General features: G+C 32.7%; 1 protein-coding gene across 4 annotated transcripts; it reads left to right on the forward strand.

Moving 5' to 3' along the window:
• The first annotated feature begins 957 nt into the window (after positions 1–957).
• On the forward strand, positions 958–18405 carry LOC105325886 (cleavage and polyadenylation specificity factor subunit 6). Of its 4 annotated transcripts, none has more exons than XM_034448811.2 (16): positions 958–1072; positions 1495–1569; positions 1722–1826; positions 2995–3098; positions 3368–3534; positions 3960–4115; positions 4497–4582; positions 4899–4995; positions 5686–5715; positions 6537–6611; positions 6900–7018; positions 7145–7236; positions 10888–11000; positions 11107–11254; positions 12699–12946; positions 13244–18405. In XM_034448811.2, the coding sequence occupies exons 1-15, from the start codon at positions 1013–1015 to the stop codon at positions 12928–12930; spliced, it is 1659 nt and encodes a 552-aa protein (XP_034304702.1). In that variant the 5' UTR covers positions 958–1012; the 3' UTR covers positions 12931–12946; positions 13244–18405. The 4 variants fall into 4 exon arrangements, with proteins under 4 accessions (XP_034304702.1, XP_034304693.1, XP_034304709.1 ...); XM_034448802.2 differs by having other exon boundaries at positions 18112–18405; XM_034448818.2 differs by lacking the exon at positions 5686–5715 and having other exon boundaries at positions 18112–18405.
• Positions 18406–18705: the final 300 nt, after the last annotated feature.

The following is an 18705-nucleotide window of genomic DNA, read 5'->3' on the forward strand; positions in this document are numbered from 1 at the left end:
AACTCTCTATATAGAATAGAAACTTACAGTAATCATCACTACATGCGTCACCAATAACTAATGATGTCATTTCTAATTTTGAGTATGGGGATTTTAAAAAACTGATTATAATCCAAAGAAATTTATTTCATGTTTTAAGCACACTCATCTCTTGCAACACGACAAATATCGAATCAAATACTATATAAATACATGAATTTAAACACTAAGATCCTTTTTTCGATGGTTCATGGGATGTCAAGGAAGCCGCTAGCTGTAAGCTCATCTGATGAGGAAGGAGACGAAAAGTGCCGAGGTATGCTTAATGGAAAATGGAAATTCACTGCACCATGAATGCACTATAAACTGATAAAAGTTACGCTTAGTACATGCAGTAGCTGCAATAATATAGCATGCTCCCCCTTTTTTGGAAGGGGGTGGAATCTGAAAAAAACCACCAAAAAACATTACAGATATAAAACAAAATGGCTTATAAGAATTGCAGTGTCGCAGGGCTGCCCCCCCCCCCCCCACTTTTTGGCACAGCAATGATTTTTCTATAATCTACATCTTAAAAACATGAATAAACATGGAATTGATCCTCGCCACACTTTTCTTGGACCATGTTAAAAATTTGAATTGAAATAACGGTAATTAGAAGTGAAGTTGAAGATATAGGTATACCTGCCCCCCCCCTTCCACCCCACGGATTGGGATTTTCAGAATTTTAGGAAGTAGCATATTTCCCCTCCCCCCAACTTTCAAAAACGATGCTACGTGCCTGGGATTGAATAGGTAACGTTAAAGAGCACTGATCGACTGAGATAAATCCATCGGGAAAGTCAATTTCTTAATTCATTATAACCTGAATGGTACAAACCATAATATAATTTCATATTTTTGCATATTAAACGATTGATGGTGTTTCAATAGGCCTATGTTCATTAGCCATTCTTATCTCCCGTCCTTTTTCCGGGTTTAATATCCAGTTTAGTTTTAGACTTTAGAATTTTATTTCAGCAAAGAAGACAAAATGGCGGGCGATGGCGTGGATATTGATTTGTACGACAATTTAGAAGAAGGCTTTGATCAGGTAATCTTTGTTATCTTGCAAATATACGATTTACAGTGTTTAAAATTATATTTATTGTAAGGATAACTGTGTGAAGTGTTGTTATTCATTCACATACAAATTTTTACTTCCCGTGCAACCAACAAAGCGTGACTCGACCATTGCACCTTTGTTTATTTGCAAACTCGGCCAACATAAATGGCATATTTAACAAATTTGAGTTGATTAATCATTTCAGCTGTTTTATAACCAAGCTTACACATGTTTTTGATTGAAAATAAACAAACACCTCAAACCTTTTAAAAAGGATATAAGAAGGAAATAAATAATGTGATTGAACGCTGCTTAAAATTTTAAAATTCCATTGATCATGTTTATAAACAGTCTCCTATTGATGATGATAGTTTTAATATTTCCATTTGACGTCTTTTTTTTGCAAACAGGAAAACGAGTTCAATGCAGATGATGATCTTTACAATGACGTGATCACAGCTCCCTCTAGTGGTGATAATGCAGAGGTAAACTCAATGTTACTTGAACCTTGCTTGTAAAAAAGATTAAGCTTTAAATGTAACTTTTTTAGCATATAAATTTCCTAAATATGAAGTAATGTTATTGGAATTTGATAGTTGTTTGCTCTAAAGAATTTCTTTTACCCGGTACTCCTTAGGTAAAACAAGAGCCAGATACACCGACCAAGACGACACCATCAGTAACTGTCCCCTCTGGATACACAGGGCGGAGAATCAGCCTCTATGTGGGCAATCTCACATGGGTAAGATAAAGACAATTTTAACAAGCATGGACACTTCATCTTAAATCTGCTTGATCTAATGGAAGAGAATAATTATACTAACTTGAATATTTCATACATTCACCTAACCAACCGTCATGATTGCACTTGATACCCTCAACAGTACTACTTGGATCAAGGAACATGGTCTAAAAAATAAACACAAGTGTACAGCTGTACTGTTTACCATTAAACCTGTGATATAAAGTTACAATAGTAAGGCCTAACGAAAAAATAGGTTTGTTTCCGCTTTCAGGCTGAAAAAAATTAGGGTCGGTAGGTCGGCTTTTTTTTTTTTTTTAATCTTTTTTTTTTCCCCTCTCCATTTGTTCAACTGTGCATATTAAACCATTTATCTATTAAACTGGGTAAGATAAAAACAAAAACCAAGTATTTGTTGTCATTGTTTAAATGATCTGATGAACTTTTTCCCTGGCTGGTGGGAACATCTAGAGCTCAACTGGCACGACATGTGCTGCCATTTGTAAATAACAAACATCTACACAACACTGATGGCATCTAAATGAGTTCTATAAGCATTTTTACGAGTTGAATTTAGAGGACACAATAGACTTTTTAATCAGATAAAAACGAAATTTTAACAAAAAACAGATAAAAACGGAATTTACGAAAAAACTCGAAAAAATTTTTTGGGGTCGGCGGGTTTAAGTTAGGGTGGGTCGGGAAAGCAGAAACAAACTTATTTTTTTGTTAGGCCTAATCTAAAATAAATAGTTATGAAAAAAAAATCAGCAAGCCGTTTTATATCAAGTTTACATACACCCACATGAAACTTTTCCTGAGTACATGGAGTAGGGCTCCATGTACTCAGATAGACTTGTTTGGGTTTGTTTTTTTTTTTCAAAGACTGAAACTGATAACTTTTGGGGAAAATTTATTAATAAGTGAAGTTATTAACTTTAGAAAAATTCAAATAGCCAAAAGAAAAAAAAAACCAGTTTCAATATTCCCATGGTTTATTTGATTAATGTGGAAATGAAGGTGGACCAGCAAGGTATTATGTTACACAAATTTATGGCCACAATTAATTGTCTTTTTCTATTTATCAATATGCTGTGAGTTTTACAATAGGATTTACTGGTTAACTTTCAATTATGTACTAATATGGCTACATTTTATTGAATTTCAGTGGACAACAGACCAGGATTTAATTGATTCTTTGGCAGCCATAGGTGTAACAGATTTGGTGGAAATCAAGTTCTATGAGAATAGAGCAAATGGACAGTCTAAAGGGTAAATCTGACACGAAATGCTTAATAACATTTAGAAAGTTGTTTTAAATACTGAAGCAAAATTTTTAGATTACAAAGTAGAATGTATTGAAGTGAGAAAGTATTAAAGGCAGCCCATTGAAAAAATGATTTACGTAAATGTGTAGAATTACTACAAATTTTTACTATGCCCTTTTTTATGAAAATCATAGAGGAAAATGTATAAACTGCATTTATTTATATATCAGTCGAGATAATAAGATCATTGAACAATTTTTTTTCATTAAATAGGTTTGCTGTTGTTGTCGTTGGTTCAGACAATTCATCTCGATTGATTTTTGAGAAGTTACCAAAGAAGGAGATACATGGACAAGTGCCACAAATCTCTAACTGTAACAGACAGGCCTTGAGTCAGTTTGAGGCCCAGGCCCGGAAAGGAGAGCCCCCAGCACAGAATGGTAGGAAATCAGCTCAACTGACCCCAGTTAATAAAATAATTAATGACTTAAAAAGCAATTTGAACAGCCTATTAGTGTCAATTTTTTTTAGGAAATTTTATTTTATTAATTCAATGACATAAAAACCCCATATATATTTTGTTATGTTTGTAGTTGTGTTGGACAAATTTTTAAGAGATTCTGTTAAACGGAAATTACATGTACATGATATTCCTTTTGTAAAATATGTAATTTCGGATTAAGTGTTTTATTCTCAATTTAGTTAGAAAGAGGTATGAGGATAAATTCAATGCCTATGTTCAGTTAATTATAAATTTTAAGCGAAAAGTAGAGTTATCATGATAACATGTTTTTACAGCCAAAAACTTTTCCTAAAAATACATATGCAACTGTTTTTTATGGGTATCAACTTCCATATAATTAAGGAAATACGAACAAAGGTCACCAAAGAAGTCACAGCCCTTCAAGGACCCAACAGAAACAGCCATTTGTGAATCGCCAGCAACAGAGGCCCTCTGGCCCGACCGTGTCAGGGCCCCCACCCACAGGCCCACCCCCGACAGGTGCCCCAATCATGCCAGGTAAGGCCTTCAATCTTAGTGAACTGTTCAACAATGTGAGGAAAATTATGCAGCTAAATTGAAAAAAAAATGAATATGAAATAGACGGATTCTTGCTCATGAGAAGATTACTGATAAACCCCTGCTTTGCTTAATTTTACATAATCTTATGTGAAAAAGATCCCCCTTTTGAATGCTGCCCAAGGGGTAGGGTGGGGAAAGATTTGTTGTTCCTTAGAAAAGTTTTTGTTTTAAAACTATTGAACTTAATTATTTTTATAAATACGTAATTACAAAAAAAATTAGATGTTCAATCCATTATCTTGAGCAATTCTTTTTCTTTTGCAATGTTAAAATGTAAAGAAGACTAAAGGAAACTCAACTCTTTTTTTCATTGTACAGGTATGCCACCGGTGTCTGGTCCTCCCCCACAGGTGCAGTTCCCACCAGGATTTCCCCCAAGAACTCTGGGCCCTCCTCCAGCTGTTGTAAGTGTTAAAGTCTAAAACTGGAGTGTGGCACAGGACCTTAAGTTTTGATACTACTATCATCCCCCTAACCTGTCCCTTTTTCTGATTTGTTGTTATTGTTATAATAATTTCTCTAAAATGTGTAAATTTAATTTTTATCCACTTATATTTAATTGATATATTCATACATTTTGAAGAAAAAATCACAACTAAAGAAATTCAGAAAAAAGGGGGGGGGGTAAAGAAGTATCCAAACTTCAGGTGCCCATGGAATGTACTTGTTGATTTTTTGAGCAATTTTCTGTACAGTGACATTCATTTTCAATGATTTCAGATGATGAGAGGTCCACCACCACCAATAAGGGGACCACCCCCAGCGGACCCCAGGGGTCCCCCGCCCAGACCCGAATGGGACAGACCCCCAGGACCAGGTAAGAATTCATTGTGTTGCATTTTTTATTCACATGCAAGATTAGATATTTTTTTTACAAGGCACATGTTCACGTAGATTTGGAACGACACAGAAAATAAAATGGGAATTTATTATTTTTTTCATGCTCTGTAATATTTTCACATCTTTATGTATTTAGTTTTGCACTTGAATTATGAAGTATAAACTACGAAAGAGATCAGTCAGAGCCTATAACAACTCCTTTTCCAGAAGAAATATTCACACTATTAGCTTTTACTAACAGAATTTGCCATATTAACAGAACAATATGAGCAGGTGTCATTTTAGCATGCCCACTGCAAATACATTCAATGAAAGGGTATCATTTTGGTGATTTTTATCACTTCTTAGGAATTGTACATGTAAAGTTTATGACTGAGGGAATTACTTGGAAAAGTGGAATTATTTAATCTCTTCAGAATTATTCTTTATCCTAATTAAAATTTGAAAGATAATATTTAAATTTATGAAAATTTATACAGGAGTTAAACACTATTAACCAATGTTGTTAAATGTGAAGGTTAATACCTTGTTTGAATATCTTGATTTCTTTTGTTTTGATTTTCCATTCATTACATGACATTTTAGTGGTTGCTAATACAGAGTTGAAGGCTTCTATCTTTATTTTGAGAGGTGTTTGGAGTGTTTAATGTTGTGTTACTATTTATAGATGTCTTTACTCAACCTCCACCTCCAGGCAGTAAGTTGTGCCTTCTTAAAAGCAGTCTCTGTTTTTCAATAAGGGCTATTTCTTGTCAATTCAACCTAAGAAATGGTAATATCCACACTGAAATGGTATATAGAAGACAGATTAAAAGCATATTGCCCATTACCTGAAACACATAACTGAAATTTATTAAAGAAATAAACTGGTATGAATTCTGTGGTGTTGGGGAAAAGGCATTAAAGGGGAAGCATGTGTAGATATTGCATGATGGAAAGTTGGCAACGTATGGTAAATGTGGATAATGGGTGATGTGAATGTTGCTGATGCCAAGGTGAGGTTTTGTTTCAAAGGTTTGCAGGAAAATAGGTGATTATAAGCACCAAGTTTATATTCCAGCGAAGGCTTTCTTATACATCATGATATTTTTGTTTATGACTTTGAATTGTGTAAGTTCAGAACTATTCTTTGACAAAATTGTCTTCTTGTTTGCAAGTTTTCCCTTTTGCAAAATCAATAAGAAATTAAATGCTAGTCTTCAAGAATATCCACTTCAACAGACCTTATAGAACTTTCAGGATCATAGTCTCAGATTACTTTATGTATTTATAATAAAAACTTAACAATTATTATTAACATTTAGTTCTAGCACTGTTGGAGATATTCATTCTCATTTGTGGAGGCTGATTATTTGGTTATTTATAGTAATTTTTATTTTAAACAAAATTTTTTTTTCTGCACACTAAATATTTGCTCACACTCTTGCCATGGAAGTACATGTATTAACCAAATATTAGCCACCATTAATCACAAACTGTACCGTGTATTAGTTTCTGTAATGTTTCTGTTCCTTTCAGCACCTTACCCTCCACTTGGCCCTCCACCAGGACCTCAGCCGGTCCCACCTCCGGGAGCCCGACCCCCAGGACCTGGTAGGGCACTTCTCTCAATTTCTTACTAATTCTCTTCAGACAGTTGTAGCATTGTTCATGATTTAACCCCTGTTTTACTGTATATAACCCAAACACACCAGGTACAGGAAGAATTCTCCTTTGAGAAGCACATAGATGAGTGATTGTTTCTACTAATTATATAAAATGTGTTTGTTTAATAGCTGATGCAAAAAGGAGGTCCCAGGCTGTGAGATCCCATTTAGTTATAGGTATAGCTGAGATCCTTTGTAGGTATGATGAGTACATGTTGGTTTCTTCTATTCACAGGAATGCCTCACCAGCAGCCCCCGATTTCTATCCCCCCTCCTGGACATCCCCCAGCCCCGGCCCCTCATGTCAACCCAGCCTTCTTCCCACCTCAACATGGTGGACCACCCCCAACTATGGTAAGAATCAAATGAACATATGAGAATTTTATAACATAAATTCATTCATTCTTTTTGCTATTTAAAGAAATTTTTTTTAATTGATTATTGAATGTTTTATATTTGCACTTCATTTACTTGTTTCAGCCGCATGCAGCGCCTGGACATCACGACCCATACAGAGCTCCACCCCCTGTGTCATATCCAAGTGATCATTATGCCAGACCTCCAACAGAAAGGTGACATTCATATTGATAACACATCACTATTATGATGTAACTGTTAGATATTTCTGACATTCACATTGATATCACATATCGCTATTATGATGTAACTGTTAGATATTTCTATGTAAACTTACAATTCTTATAAGGCAAAGAAAGGTGGATAGATTTATTAGTGCATTGAAAACCAACATTAAATTTACAGCAAATTTTTAGCTCACCGAGACGAAGTCAGGGGGAGCTTATGCTATACCCTCGGCGTCGGCGTCGGCGTCGGCGTCGGCGTCCGGACCTGGTTAAAGTTTTTGTTGCAGGTCCTGTATCTAAGCTATTACTTGTCCTATCTTCACCAAACTTGCATGGATGATGCATCTGGACCTACTTATGGACTTGAAAGACTTGGATGCTGAATCTGAGTCCTAAATTTCAGATGCTGGAGGAGGTTAAGGTTGTTGGACCAGGTTAAAGTTTTTGTTGCAGGTGCCCTTTGATAGCAATATCTAAGTTACTGCAGGTCCGTACTTCACCAAACTTGCATGGATGGTGTGTCTTATGATACTGATGCACCAGACAGGCTTGAGTGCTGAATCTGAGCTATAGGTTTCGGATGCTGGAGGAGGTTAAGGTTTTTGGAGCAGGTTAAAGTTTTTGTTGCAGGTGCCCTTTGATAGCAATTTCTAAGTTACTGCTGGTCCGTACTTCACCAAACTTGCATTGATGGTGTGTCTTATGATACTGATGCACCAGACAGGCTTGGGTGCTGAATCTGAGCTATAGGTTACAGATGCTGAAGGAGGTTAAGGTTTTTAGAGCTGGTTAAATTTTTTGTTGCAGGTGCCCTCTGATGATTATATCTTAGTTACTACTTGTCCTAACTTCACCAGACTTCCATGGATGGTGCGTATTATGATACTGATGCACCAGACAGGCTTGGGTGCTGAATCTGAGCCATAGGTTTCGGTTGCTGGGGAGGTTATGGTTTTTAGAGCTGGTTAAAGTTTTTGAAACAGGTGCCCTCTGATGATCATATCTTAATTATTACTTGTCCTAACTACACCAGACTTCCATGGATGGTGCGTTTTATTATACTGATGCACCTGACGGGCTTGAATGCTGAGTCTGAGCCATAGGTTTCAGATGCTGGATATGGTTTAGTTTTTTGGAACAGGTCACATGTTTAATAGATAATAGTACTATTTCAAACTTGCATAGTTGATTAAACTGTAATATGAATGAATCACAGAGGAAGCTTCAGATGCAGAGCTTGATCTCCATTATCAAGGATGCTAAAAAATATATCTTAGTTATTACTGGTCCTAACTTCACCAAACTTGAAAGGATGGTGTTTCTTATGATACAGATGCACCTGACAGGCATGGATGTTGAATCTTAGCCATATTAGGTTGCGGATGCTGGAGCAGGTTAAGGTTTTAATTGCTAGTGCCCTCTGATGATAATATCTTAGTTATTACTGGTCTGAACTTCACCAAACTTGCATGGAGATGCGTCTTATGTATACTGATGCACCTGACAGGCTTGAATGCTGAATCTGAGCCATAAGTTTCGGATGCTGGATGAGGTTTAGTTTTTTTGGAACAGGTCACATGTTTTATAGATGATAGCTTGCATAGTTGATTTAACTATATTATAAATGAAACGCAGAGGTTGCTTCAGATGCAGAGCCTGATTTCCATTATCAAGGATGCTAAAGAAATCTCCCACCTCACTCAAACCTGCTCTATAGATAGATGTGTTTGTTGATAAATGATTTAACATGATTCCTGTGATATAGTATTGTATGGTATGAAACAATATTGTTAAATATGATACAGTATAATATCATATGTAATATAATAAAAAGTGAAATGATATGATATGATATTGAATCAATTTTTTTTATATTTTATGTTATGATATTGTAACATGATATCATTATGTATAGTATTGTATATTATGATACAATATTGTATAATATTATATTGTATTATTAATTTATTATTTTATCACATGGTATTATCACATAAGATATTGCAAAATATAATATTGTATCCTATGATACAATATTGTATATTCTTTAATATTGTATCATACGATATTGTATAATATGATATTAGTTTCTGTAATATAGAATTATATCACATGAAATTGTATAATATGATACTGTAATATTATATAATATCGTATCATACGATATTGTATAATATGATATTGGTTTATAATATGATATATTATCACATCACATGAAATTGTATTGTATGATATTGTAAAATATATTATTGTATCATATGATACAATATGTATAATATGATGTTGTATTATATATTTTACTTTATCACATAATATTGTATCATTTGTAATGATACAATGTTGTATCAAATTATATTGTATCATATGATACAATATCATATGATACAATATCATATTATGTTTCAAAAATGATACAGTATCATACAATATCATACTATATTATACAATATAATATCATATGTTTCAATGTTATGATGTATTATGTAATATGATATTGTAATATAATACTATGTTGTTTTATATATTATGATATTGTATTATGTGATCAAATACAATAACGTATAACACAATACAATGTCATACCATACTTTACAATATCATATCTCATCATTGTTAATTATGGTATTTTATTGTATTATATGATACATGTTGTAAATATGATAGGATGCAATATTTATATTATTGTATTGATTTACATATGAACATTTGATTATCATTCAATTTTTTAACAGATGATATACGATATTGTGTAAAAACAGAATCCATGAATATCCAAGATCATAAAGTATGATTTTCATTTAATATGATAAAGGTGGTCTCATAAAGGTGAAGTCTCATAAGGGTGATGTCTCGTCTCGGTGAGCTTTGTAATCTGTGATTACCTATGTTTATTGTATCTTTGAATATTGTGGAAGGATTCCAATGTAATACTGCTAAACCACAGTAGACAAGATTTTAAGGTATTCAATGTATAATGAAGGGATATTGAACAATTTTGAATATATCCGAATTTACGGATATAGCGAACTGATTTTGAGTCCCGTAGAAGTGAATAATAACGAAAATTTACACTTTAATAACGAATTTCATTACAGTTTAAAAAGTTTGCACTACCATTCAACATAACACTAACAGTTTGAATGAATGAATTTTCATATAAATTTTTCAATTCACAATCTGATTATTAGAGGTAACAAAGCTATGTATTTTTATTTTAAGCCTCAATTGGCAACAATTATAGTGAATTTGCTATAGTTATTATTACGAATTCGTTTTACGGATATAATGAATTACGGATATAACGAAGTATATCCACTGGTCCCTAGGACTTGGCTATAACCGAGTTTTACTGTATTAGTGAAGGAGTTATCTCTCTTTTGTTAGCTTAACTTGATCCTCATTGAATTTTGTAAGAATTGAGAAATGCTCTAGAATAAGGCATTATGAATAGAAGCTTAATGTTCGTAGTGAAATAAATTGAATGTAGAATTGAATGTAGAATTGATATTGTTAACCAATTAGATATATAACTGTAAATAAGTAAATAAGAGTGTTACAGCAGCATAAGAATTACACCACATAGAATGCTACATAACACCTACCATGTCATTTTATTCAATCCTTTCTGTTGTCTTGTAGACCTGAGCCACAGTCCCCAGCACTCAGTGAACAAGAGTTTGAAGAGATATTTCAGAGAAACAAAACAGTGTCTAGCAGTGCTATTTCAAGAGCAGTTCAAGATGCTAGTGCAGGTCTGTAAATCTTACAGTGGTGGTTCAAACAAACAGTAATCAATCTATGAGATGTGTGTAACTTGTGGAAATTAATATCATATTTATCTTCATTTGTATCTTGCAGGTGAATTTGCCAGTGCAATAGAGACTTTGGTGACGGCCATCTCTCTGATCAAGCAGTCTAAGATTGCCAGTGATGATCGCTGTAAGATCCTGATCAGCTCCTTGCAGGATACACTTCATGGAATTGAGGAAAAGTCTTATGGATCCAAGTAAGAGATACTGTCTGTGTCTGTAATGTATTTGTTGATCCAAGAGTTTTTAATTGTTTAAAAAGGATTTGTTAGCTGATATCAGCACAGAACTAAACCCCCCCCCCCAAAAAGAAAAAAACCAACAAAAAACAACCTTAAACTACATTTATGAATTTAGACTTGTTTCAGAATCATTATACCCCCGCAAACGAAGTTTATTATACCCCCGCAAACGAAGTTTAGGGGGGTATATTGGTTTCACCCTGTCCGTCTGTCCGTCTGTCTGTCCGTCCGTCTGTCTGTAGACGCAACTTTGTCCCCCCTATAGAATTTTTTATTACTGCATGGAACAGTTTGAAAATTTGTACATATGTTGAACACCATCTGAAGATGTGCACCTGCAATTTTTTTTAAGATCAGACAAGATTTAATGATTTTATGACAGTTTTCATTTTCCTTATTCTATATATTGTACACTTATGTTGAAAAGTAAGGGAGGTAATCCTTACAGATTTTATTAATTAAGTAATAGAAAACACTCTAAAATATATTTATATAAATACATCCAGATGGAGTTTTTTGTCTTTATGTCTTAATTAATAAAAAAAATTATTTTTTATAAGTATTCTATCAACTGACAATGCAAAGTTTTTGTTTGTCAATGATAAATTCTTAGGAGCTAATAAGAACATCAAAGACAAGTGTGGCTGAATTCATTTGTCCCAAGGGAGCCATTATCTGAGCCATGGTTCAGATGGAGCATGTGTTTAGGGGAAATTGATAATCTGTAAAGTGGGTGATGGTTTTGGGGCTATTTTAAAACTGTTTCATGCAAACCAAAAGTTCTATCATTATAAGGAAATAAATAATATAATTATTAATAAAGAAGTTAAACTATTTTTAGAGGTTGTTTAAATTTATTTGTCAAGTAAATTGATGAAGTGACCCTATTGGGCATTAATTTAAATGAAATTCAAAATTCAAAATTACTGATATGATTGTAGTGTTTTGGCAGTTTTAAAATTGTTTATAATATTAAATTTTCTTTTTTTTTTTTTTTTTTACATATTTTTACATAGTATGGTAATTATGGTAATGTTTTGGGAGTTTATTAAATTTAACAAGTTCATCAAAGAAAATCATAGTCCTATGGGATCAATTTTCTGATATGGAGTTCCATTGTGCCATAGGAGAAAGTGAGGAAAATTTGAAACAATTAATTCTAGAAATTTTTTTTTGTTTGTGTTCCAAACCTTTATTATTTAATTCAATTATTTGTCCCATTTGAAATTAGCCTAGCGGAGGTATTAGTCCCATTAGGACAGTTCTAGTTTGAACTTGTATGACTGCCTTTCTATTTTCGTTGAAATACTTACCTCCTAACTGTTCTATTGATTATCCAAGAAAATAAGATTATTCAGATGGTAGAGGGTCTCTTAAAATTATTTTACCAATTGTTTAGGAGCAGCAGCAGAAGGTCGAGGTCCAGAGAGAGGGACAGAGAGCGCAAGGAAAGAAGTCGCAGTCACAGATCACGAAGTCGCGACAGGGAAAGAGAGTACCGAGAGAGAAGTCGAGAACGAGATCGCCATTATGAGGCCGAGTCCAGTTCCTCTTCATCTCGGTCTCACCGAGATAGAGACAGAGAAAGAGACAGGGACAGGGAACGTGAATACAGCAGCCGACGACATTAATTTTGCTTTTTATTTGGTAAGAACAAAATAAGGATTCATTTGTTGACTAACAGCTTGACTTTCAGGGATTACTCCATGGGCAGCTTGCCTAATACAGGTGATGAAATAGTGATGCTGATTGTATAAGAATATGCCTCAAAATTGTTGCATGCCTCTGTTCACTTACTGTTTCTGTGTAAATGATTGCCATTCTGTCAGTATCAGTTCCACATAAGTCATTTCCAGTAATAATAAAGGTAAGTGCCATTTTTAAGCTATGTTATGTAGGATTTTTTTACTTAAGTTGTAAAAATCGTTACCTTTCTTTTTACAGATGTAGAAATAGAGGCTACTCTTTTCCTCACCGATGGTGCATTTTGTCCCATAATTCTGGAAATACCCATAAAATGTGATTATTGATAGGTCTATCTGCCCATATTGTAAAAAATAAAAAAAAAACTAAGCAAAAACTACCTGTCAATTTTAAAGATGTGTAAGTTGTCCATTTAAAGCCATATACTCTAGCTTGAATTAGAAATTTGTTAAAAGATGGAATGCCTTAAAATCAAATTCATGAATGCTTTTAATGAGTTTTAAAACTTAGAACTAAAATTATATTCACTGGAAAAATTAAGTCATTCCATCTATATTGCACTTAAAAATGAGGAAGTTGCAAAATATGTCATTGTAAATCAGTTAAATGTGGATAGTCTGGCCCATATTAACACACCGTTTTGTTTTGTATAAGAGATCTATTTAGAATGAGGACTACCTTGTTTTGTATTAGGCACTGTACCTGACAAGTGATCTGTAGATTCTCAAGCTTTTTCTTTTCATGTTTTTGCTTAATGATTTTTTTTTATTATTTCATCAAAATTTTAAAATCTATCTTGTTAGTAAAGCATATATTGCCTTAAGAATGCAAATACTGAGGTAAAAGGGTGGTTGAATACTGATGTTTTTAATGACATTCGAATTTTTTTTTTTTTTTTTTTTTTTAGATATGACTGTAATAAGAGATATATAAAAACTCTTGAACATCTGCAGATATATTTTGACAGGCTTTGTGAACTGAGTTATAAAAGTGGCCTGATAATCCTTTCTAGTCATTCATCTTTGTGTATTTTCTTACATTGGAATTATTCTGGACTCTCTACATCCAGACTTTTTTTTGTTTTGATGTTAGATTTTATGGCTTTTTTTCCCAATATGTGCCAAAGAAATTTCACAAGTTTATTTTTTCCATTTATTTATTTTTACCCTTTGCTTTATTTATATTTGAAGGGTATACCAGTCATATACCCAGGCCCCTTTGTAATTTTACAAAATTCAAACTTTTTTGGCCTTTTTTAGGCAATTTGTCCACTTTACATCAACTGTGCATGTTTTGTATAAGAAACTGATTTAAGAACGTTATCTTGAATAACATCAGTTGTCAAATTTAGGAATACAAACAGATCAAAGCTATATATTATTTCAGAATTAGAGAAATTTTGTATACTGCCTCATATTTGATTGTATTGTGAGTTGTACTCATTCATTTATAACTTTGAGATTTAGAATCCCAATTACATTGATTTGATGGTAAAAAAAACCCCTCTATGACTCTCTATCTCTGTGAATTTGCTGAAAGATTGTCTTATAGTCTGAAACCAAGATGAAACAAATTATATGAACTTGTGCATTACCAAGCCTGACTCTTTAATCGTCTGCCATAGACCTTGATTCATTTTAATTAACTATGTAAAAATGATCGTGGAAAACTTGCTGTATTTATCATTTGACATCCATGTTTCGCTTTCATCAGCCCATACATGTACTTTCTGATTGTAAAACTTTTGATGCATAGCCTCCGAATCATATCAGTGTATAAATATGTATTGTATGTGTGTTTGCGTGGATGTGTGCATTTGAAAGACATACCTGTGCCATGTATATCAAAAAACATACATGTGCAGTGTATGTCAAGTTACCGTACAGTTACAAAGGTAAGTGGAAAGGTAAGTGTAAGAAAATAAGAGGTAAAAATCTATTTATATGAAGCACAGATTTAACTCAGTAAACTTTGATTAAGATTTGATATTTACTTGAATATATTTTTTGCAGGTTTTAAGCTTGTATTCAATTGTAATCATTTGTTATTGAATTAATTGATGTTTAGATAGTTAAAACTCATAAACAGTGTGTTCATGTCCAGTTACATGTCAATAAGGTGACTATGTAAAACATATTGTGCATGCAATGTTGTAAGGTCCTCTATGGGACATATTACCAATACTGACAAGTTACAACATGTATTAACTCAACATGAATGCGCAAACTGTCAGCTGATATAATGCACCAATAAAAATGTTCATTAAAGGTTCTAATATCAATATCCATTTTAATTTTTAAAAATTTCTTCCATTTTTATTGGTGTAAATTCTGTGTTGTATATTTTAAGGTAGATTTTTCATTTTATTACATTTCATTTCAGCAAAGACACACTTTTGATTAAGATTTGTTATGTAGATTTCAGTGATGTCTGCTTCATCCTCCGAGGAGTTTACTTACTAGTAGTTATAAGTAACTAATGACTATTTTGTTTTTTAATTGTACAGATACATGGTTTTCATGAGTGGTTGATTTACATTGCACTGTTCTGTTGCAAGATATATCAAATACATGTGTTATGCCTATCATCTTCATTTCTATTTACGATGTACCATGCTAAGTAATATATACATGTAGTTTTGATTCATTTGGAAAAAAAAGTATTTTTCTCAGATAAAAAAATTGGTAAAAGCGATTATGATTGTACATGGAGTGATGCACATAAAATGCCTTAAGAATGATAAAAATACTTTAGATTAGAGAAACTGAGTATCAAAAGTAGTACTCCATGAATTAACCAAAATAACATTTCAAATGTATTGGGTTTCCCTGTTTCCTATGAACAAAAATGTTTCATGAACTAGTTAAATACACTGGGTTTTACAGTGTTAAATGCAGGAATTGAAATCACTATTAACAATTACTTTATTTAATTAGAAAACGATGCATTGTTTTTACTCATATTTAGTTCCCACTTTTTTCATATCTGTAATATTTACTTAAAAAGTTTGATCATATACATTAAATGAATGGGGTTTTAATTTGTAACTGCTTTAAATACTTTATTTTGTTTGATAGCCTAATAAATGAATTGTGTTTCGCCTGTAGAGAAAAAAAGGGGTTATCCCAAATGTTACCTCTCCAAGTATACCTGTCTTCTTTAGGTTCATTTCTGAAAAGTTGTAATGCTATGCAATACTTTGTAGTATATTCTGCTTTGTTTTTGAATATGTTTATGTCTAATATTTATTATAACTATTCATATCATTAGAGTCACATTTGTACCACAACTTCATATGTTTATAACTTAATATATAAATCTATAAAAGAAAGAAAGAAAGAAAAAGCTTATTAATAGAGAATTTTTTTTCAGATTATAAATTAGAAATAAAATTATGTTTAGAAATACAATACATGTATTCTGTCATCCTAAATCAACCCTTCCAAATTATTTTAAAGGGGGAAAGTTATTTAAAATTTATATGAAACAGTTTACTAGAAAGTGAGGATGAGTGATACGAACATGAAAGAATATGTAAAGCGTAAGGTTTGGAAGAAATGGCACTATGTGATTTAATATATCTACCTCCAATGCATGATATATAGGATGCTGGAAGTTCATTGACCTATCCAAGTAAAATAAGATGTTGGATAGATAGGTCAAAATTAAAAATTGATTTGTTTGACCCATCGCCTGTACCCAATAATTTTTCAGCATTTTGAGTTTGATTTTTAAAAAAAATTGATTGTACATATCATATTAAAAACTCATTTAGATTGTGTTTTTGTATCAATAATATGGAATTTGTTTATCTTTCTCAGTATATGAAAAAATATTTTGATTATCAGATTATCAAAAAAATTAAAAAAAAAAAGCTATTTACTATGAAAATTTTGGGTCGGAGTACAACAAACATATAAATTATTAATGCTGGCCTTAGAAACAAGCAGATCCAACATTTAATTTTAACTAGACTGGTTCAATGACAAATCATTACAACTTTGTAAATGTCATATAAATTGAAAGTTATTTGGTTATAGCAAAATGAATATAATGACAGTTCATTGTTTATAAATAATATTATAGGTCTTTTTTTTTAAATTGCAATTTACACAATTTGTATCTCATACTTTTGCTTGGTGCCTACGAAATAAGATTTTCAATGATGAGGATTATTTAGATTTTAAATTTTCATTCTCTTGTGAGGAATTTTTTGTTGTAATTTTATTTTGTCTTTAGTATCCGTTTAAAAGACCACGTGCATCTATGTGAAATGGCAAAATTGTCTCTGAATCTAATGTTTGAGAGCAGTAACAAATATGAATGAATGTGAAAAAACCCATGCATTTCTATAAATTGATAGTAATAAGTGAGAGGTATTAGAGAGGGAGTAATTTGTATCTTGAAAAAATGAGAGAGAGAGAGAGAGAGAGAGAGAGAGAGAGAGAGAGAGAAAGGAGAGAGAGAGAGAGAGAGAGAGAGAGAAGGGGTGAACTTTGTAAGTGGATTGCTTTTCTAAACTGTTAAAAATTGTATTCATCGATTTGGTTGGAAATTAATTTGCTTACTATTGTAATTCGGGTTGCAGAATGAATGAATGAAAGAGCACGTGCGAGTCAATATAACAACGTATGAGTCACTACAAAAATGATTTTAAATGCAAGACTGAAGAGTTTAGATTGTCCTGGCGTTGTTTAATGCATAACTACAATTGCTCTGTATTGTTGGTATTCTGATTCCTAGAGCATACTCTGTTAGTTTGATTGGTGCTTCAGTTTTATTCAGATTGCTTTTTATGTAAAACTGAAGCACATCAATTCATAGTCGTGCTATTTTTAATTTTGTTTTGATTTTGTATTCTGTCATTTTATGCGCTGTATTTTCTATTAATATCTAAACAAATATGCACCATTTGAAAAGAAATGAAACTTTAAAACGGAAAAACCCATTGCCAGCCGAAATTTTTTTTTTAACTTTATCACGTTTACACAATCGATGCAAGTGTTTCAGTTGAATACCGCGCAATCAAAATCTTTTGGTGCATATTTGAAGGCTAAGTTTGTATTGCTAGGTGTCACGTTATCTTTCTTTCCGTCTTCTCTTTGTAGGTTTATGTCAAGATGTTTCACGCCTCACCTTTTTATGTAAATTCTACTAGTAGCAAGGACGTCGTTGTAATTGCGTCAGTATGTATCATGTTATATTAATTTGTTCACTGGATTATTGCCGGAGACTCCAAAGTTATCATCGAGAGCGCACTCACCGATGGAAAGTGTTCGAAAGAAGTGGATAATACAGACAGGAAATTGAAGATTGTCAGTGGATGGAATATAGAAGAATGTGCAACGGGAAATTTTGCCATGTGTTTGATATAGTTTTGAAATAAATGTGTTGTAAATACATTGTATTATTTTTTTATTCTCACAGAAATTGATAAATAGTAGATCGGTTTGTAATAAAGAGATCTTGGACTTGCAGTAGTCACTAAATACGTTTTATCTTTTTTAATTGCTTCTCTCTGCTCCGGGTTAAAGTAGTCATTTAGTGAATGACTTAAATGACCTATACCACCATGTACATGTAATATTATGATGGAATAAATACACTAGATTTTACTTTTAAGACTGAACTTTCATGTAGAAGTGATTATCGGCAAGCTTTTGGTGCTGGAAGAGTTGAGTTAATGTGAATACGGTCGATTA

This window comes from Magallana gigas, chromosome 5, assembly GCF_963853765.1.
Source record: "Magallana gigas chromosome 5, xbMagGiga1.1, whole genome shotgun sequence".
NCBI lineage: Eukaryota > Metazoa > Mollusca > Bivalvia > Ostreida > Ostreidae > Magallana > Magallana gigas.

Excerpts from the sequence above, each read along its gene's own strand:
- LOC105325886 (XM_034448811.2), top strand. The coding sequence starts at position 1,013 with ATGGCGGGCGATGGCGTGGATATTGATTTGTACGACAATTTAGAAGAA. Across the intron at positions 5,716-6,536 it reads TCAACCTCCACCTCCAGGCA|CACCTTACCCTCCACTTGGC; the intron begins GTAAGTTGTGCC and ends TGTTCCTTTCAG. Across the intron at positions 7,237-10,887 it reads GCCAGACCTCCAACAGAAAG|ACCTGAGCCACAGTCCCCAG; the intron begins GTGACATTCATA and ends GTTGTCTTGTAG.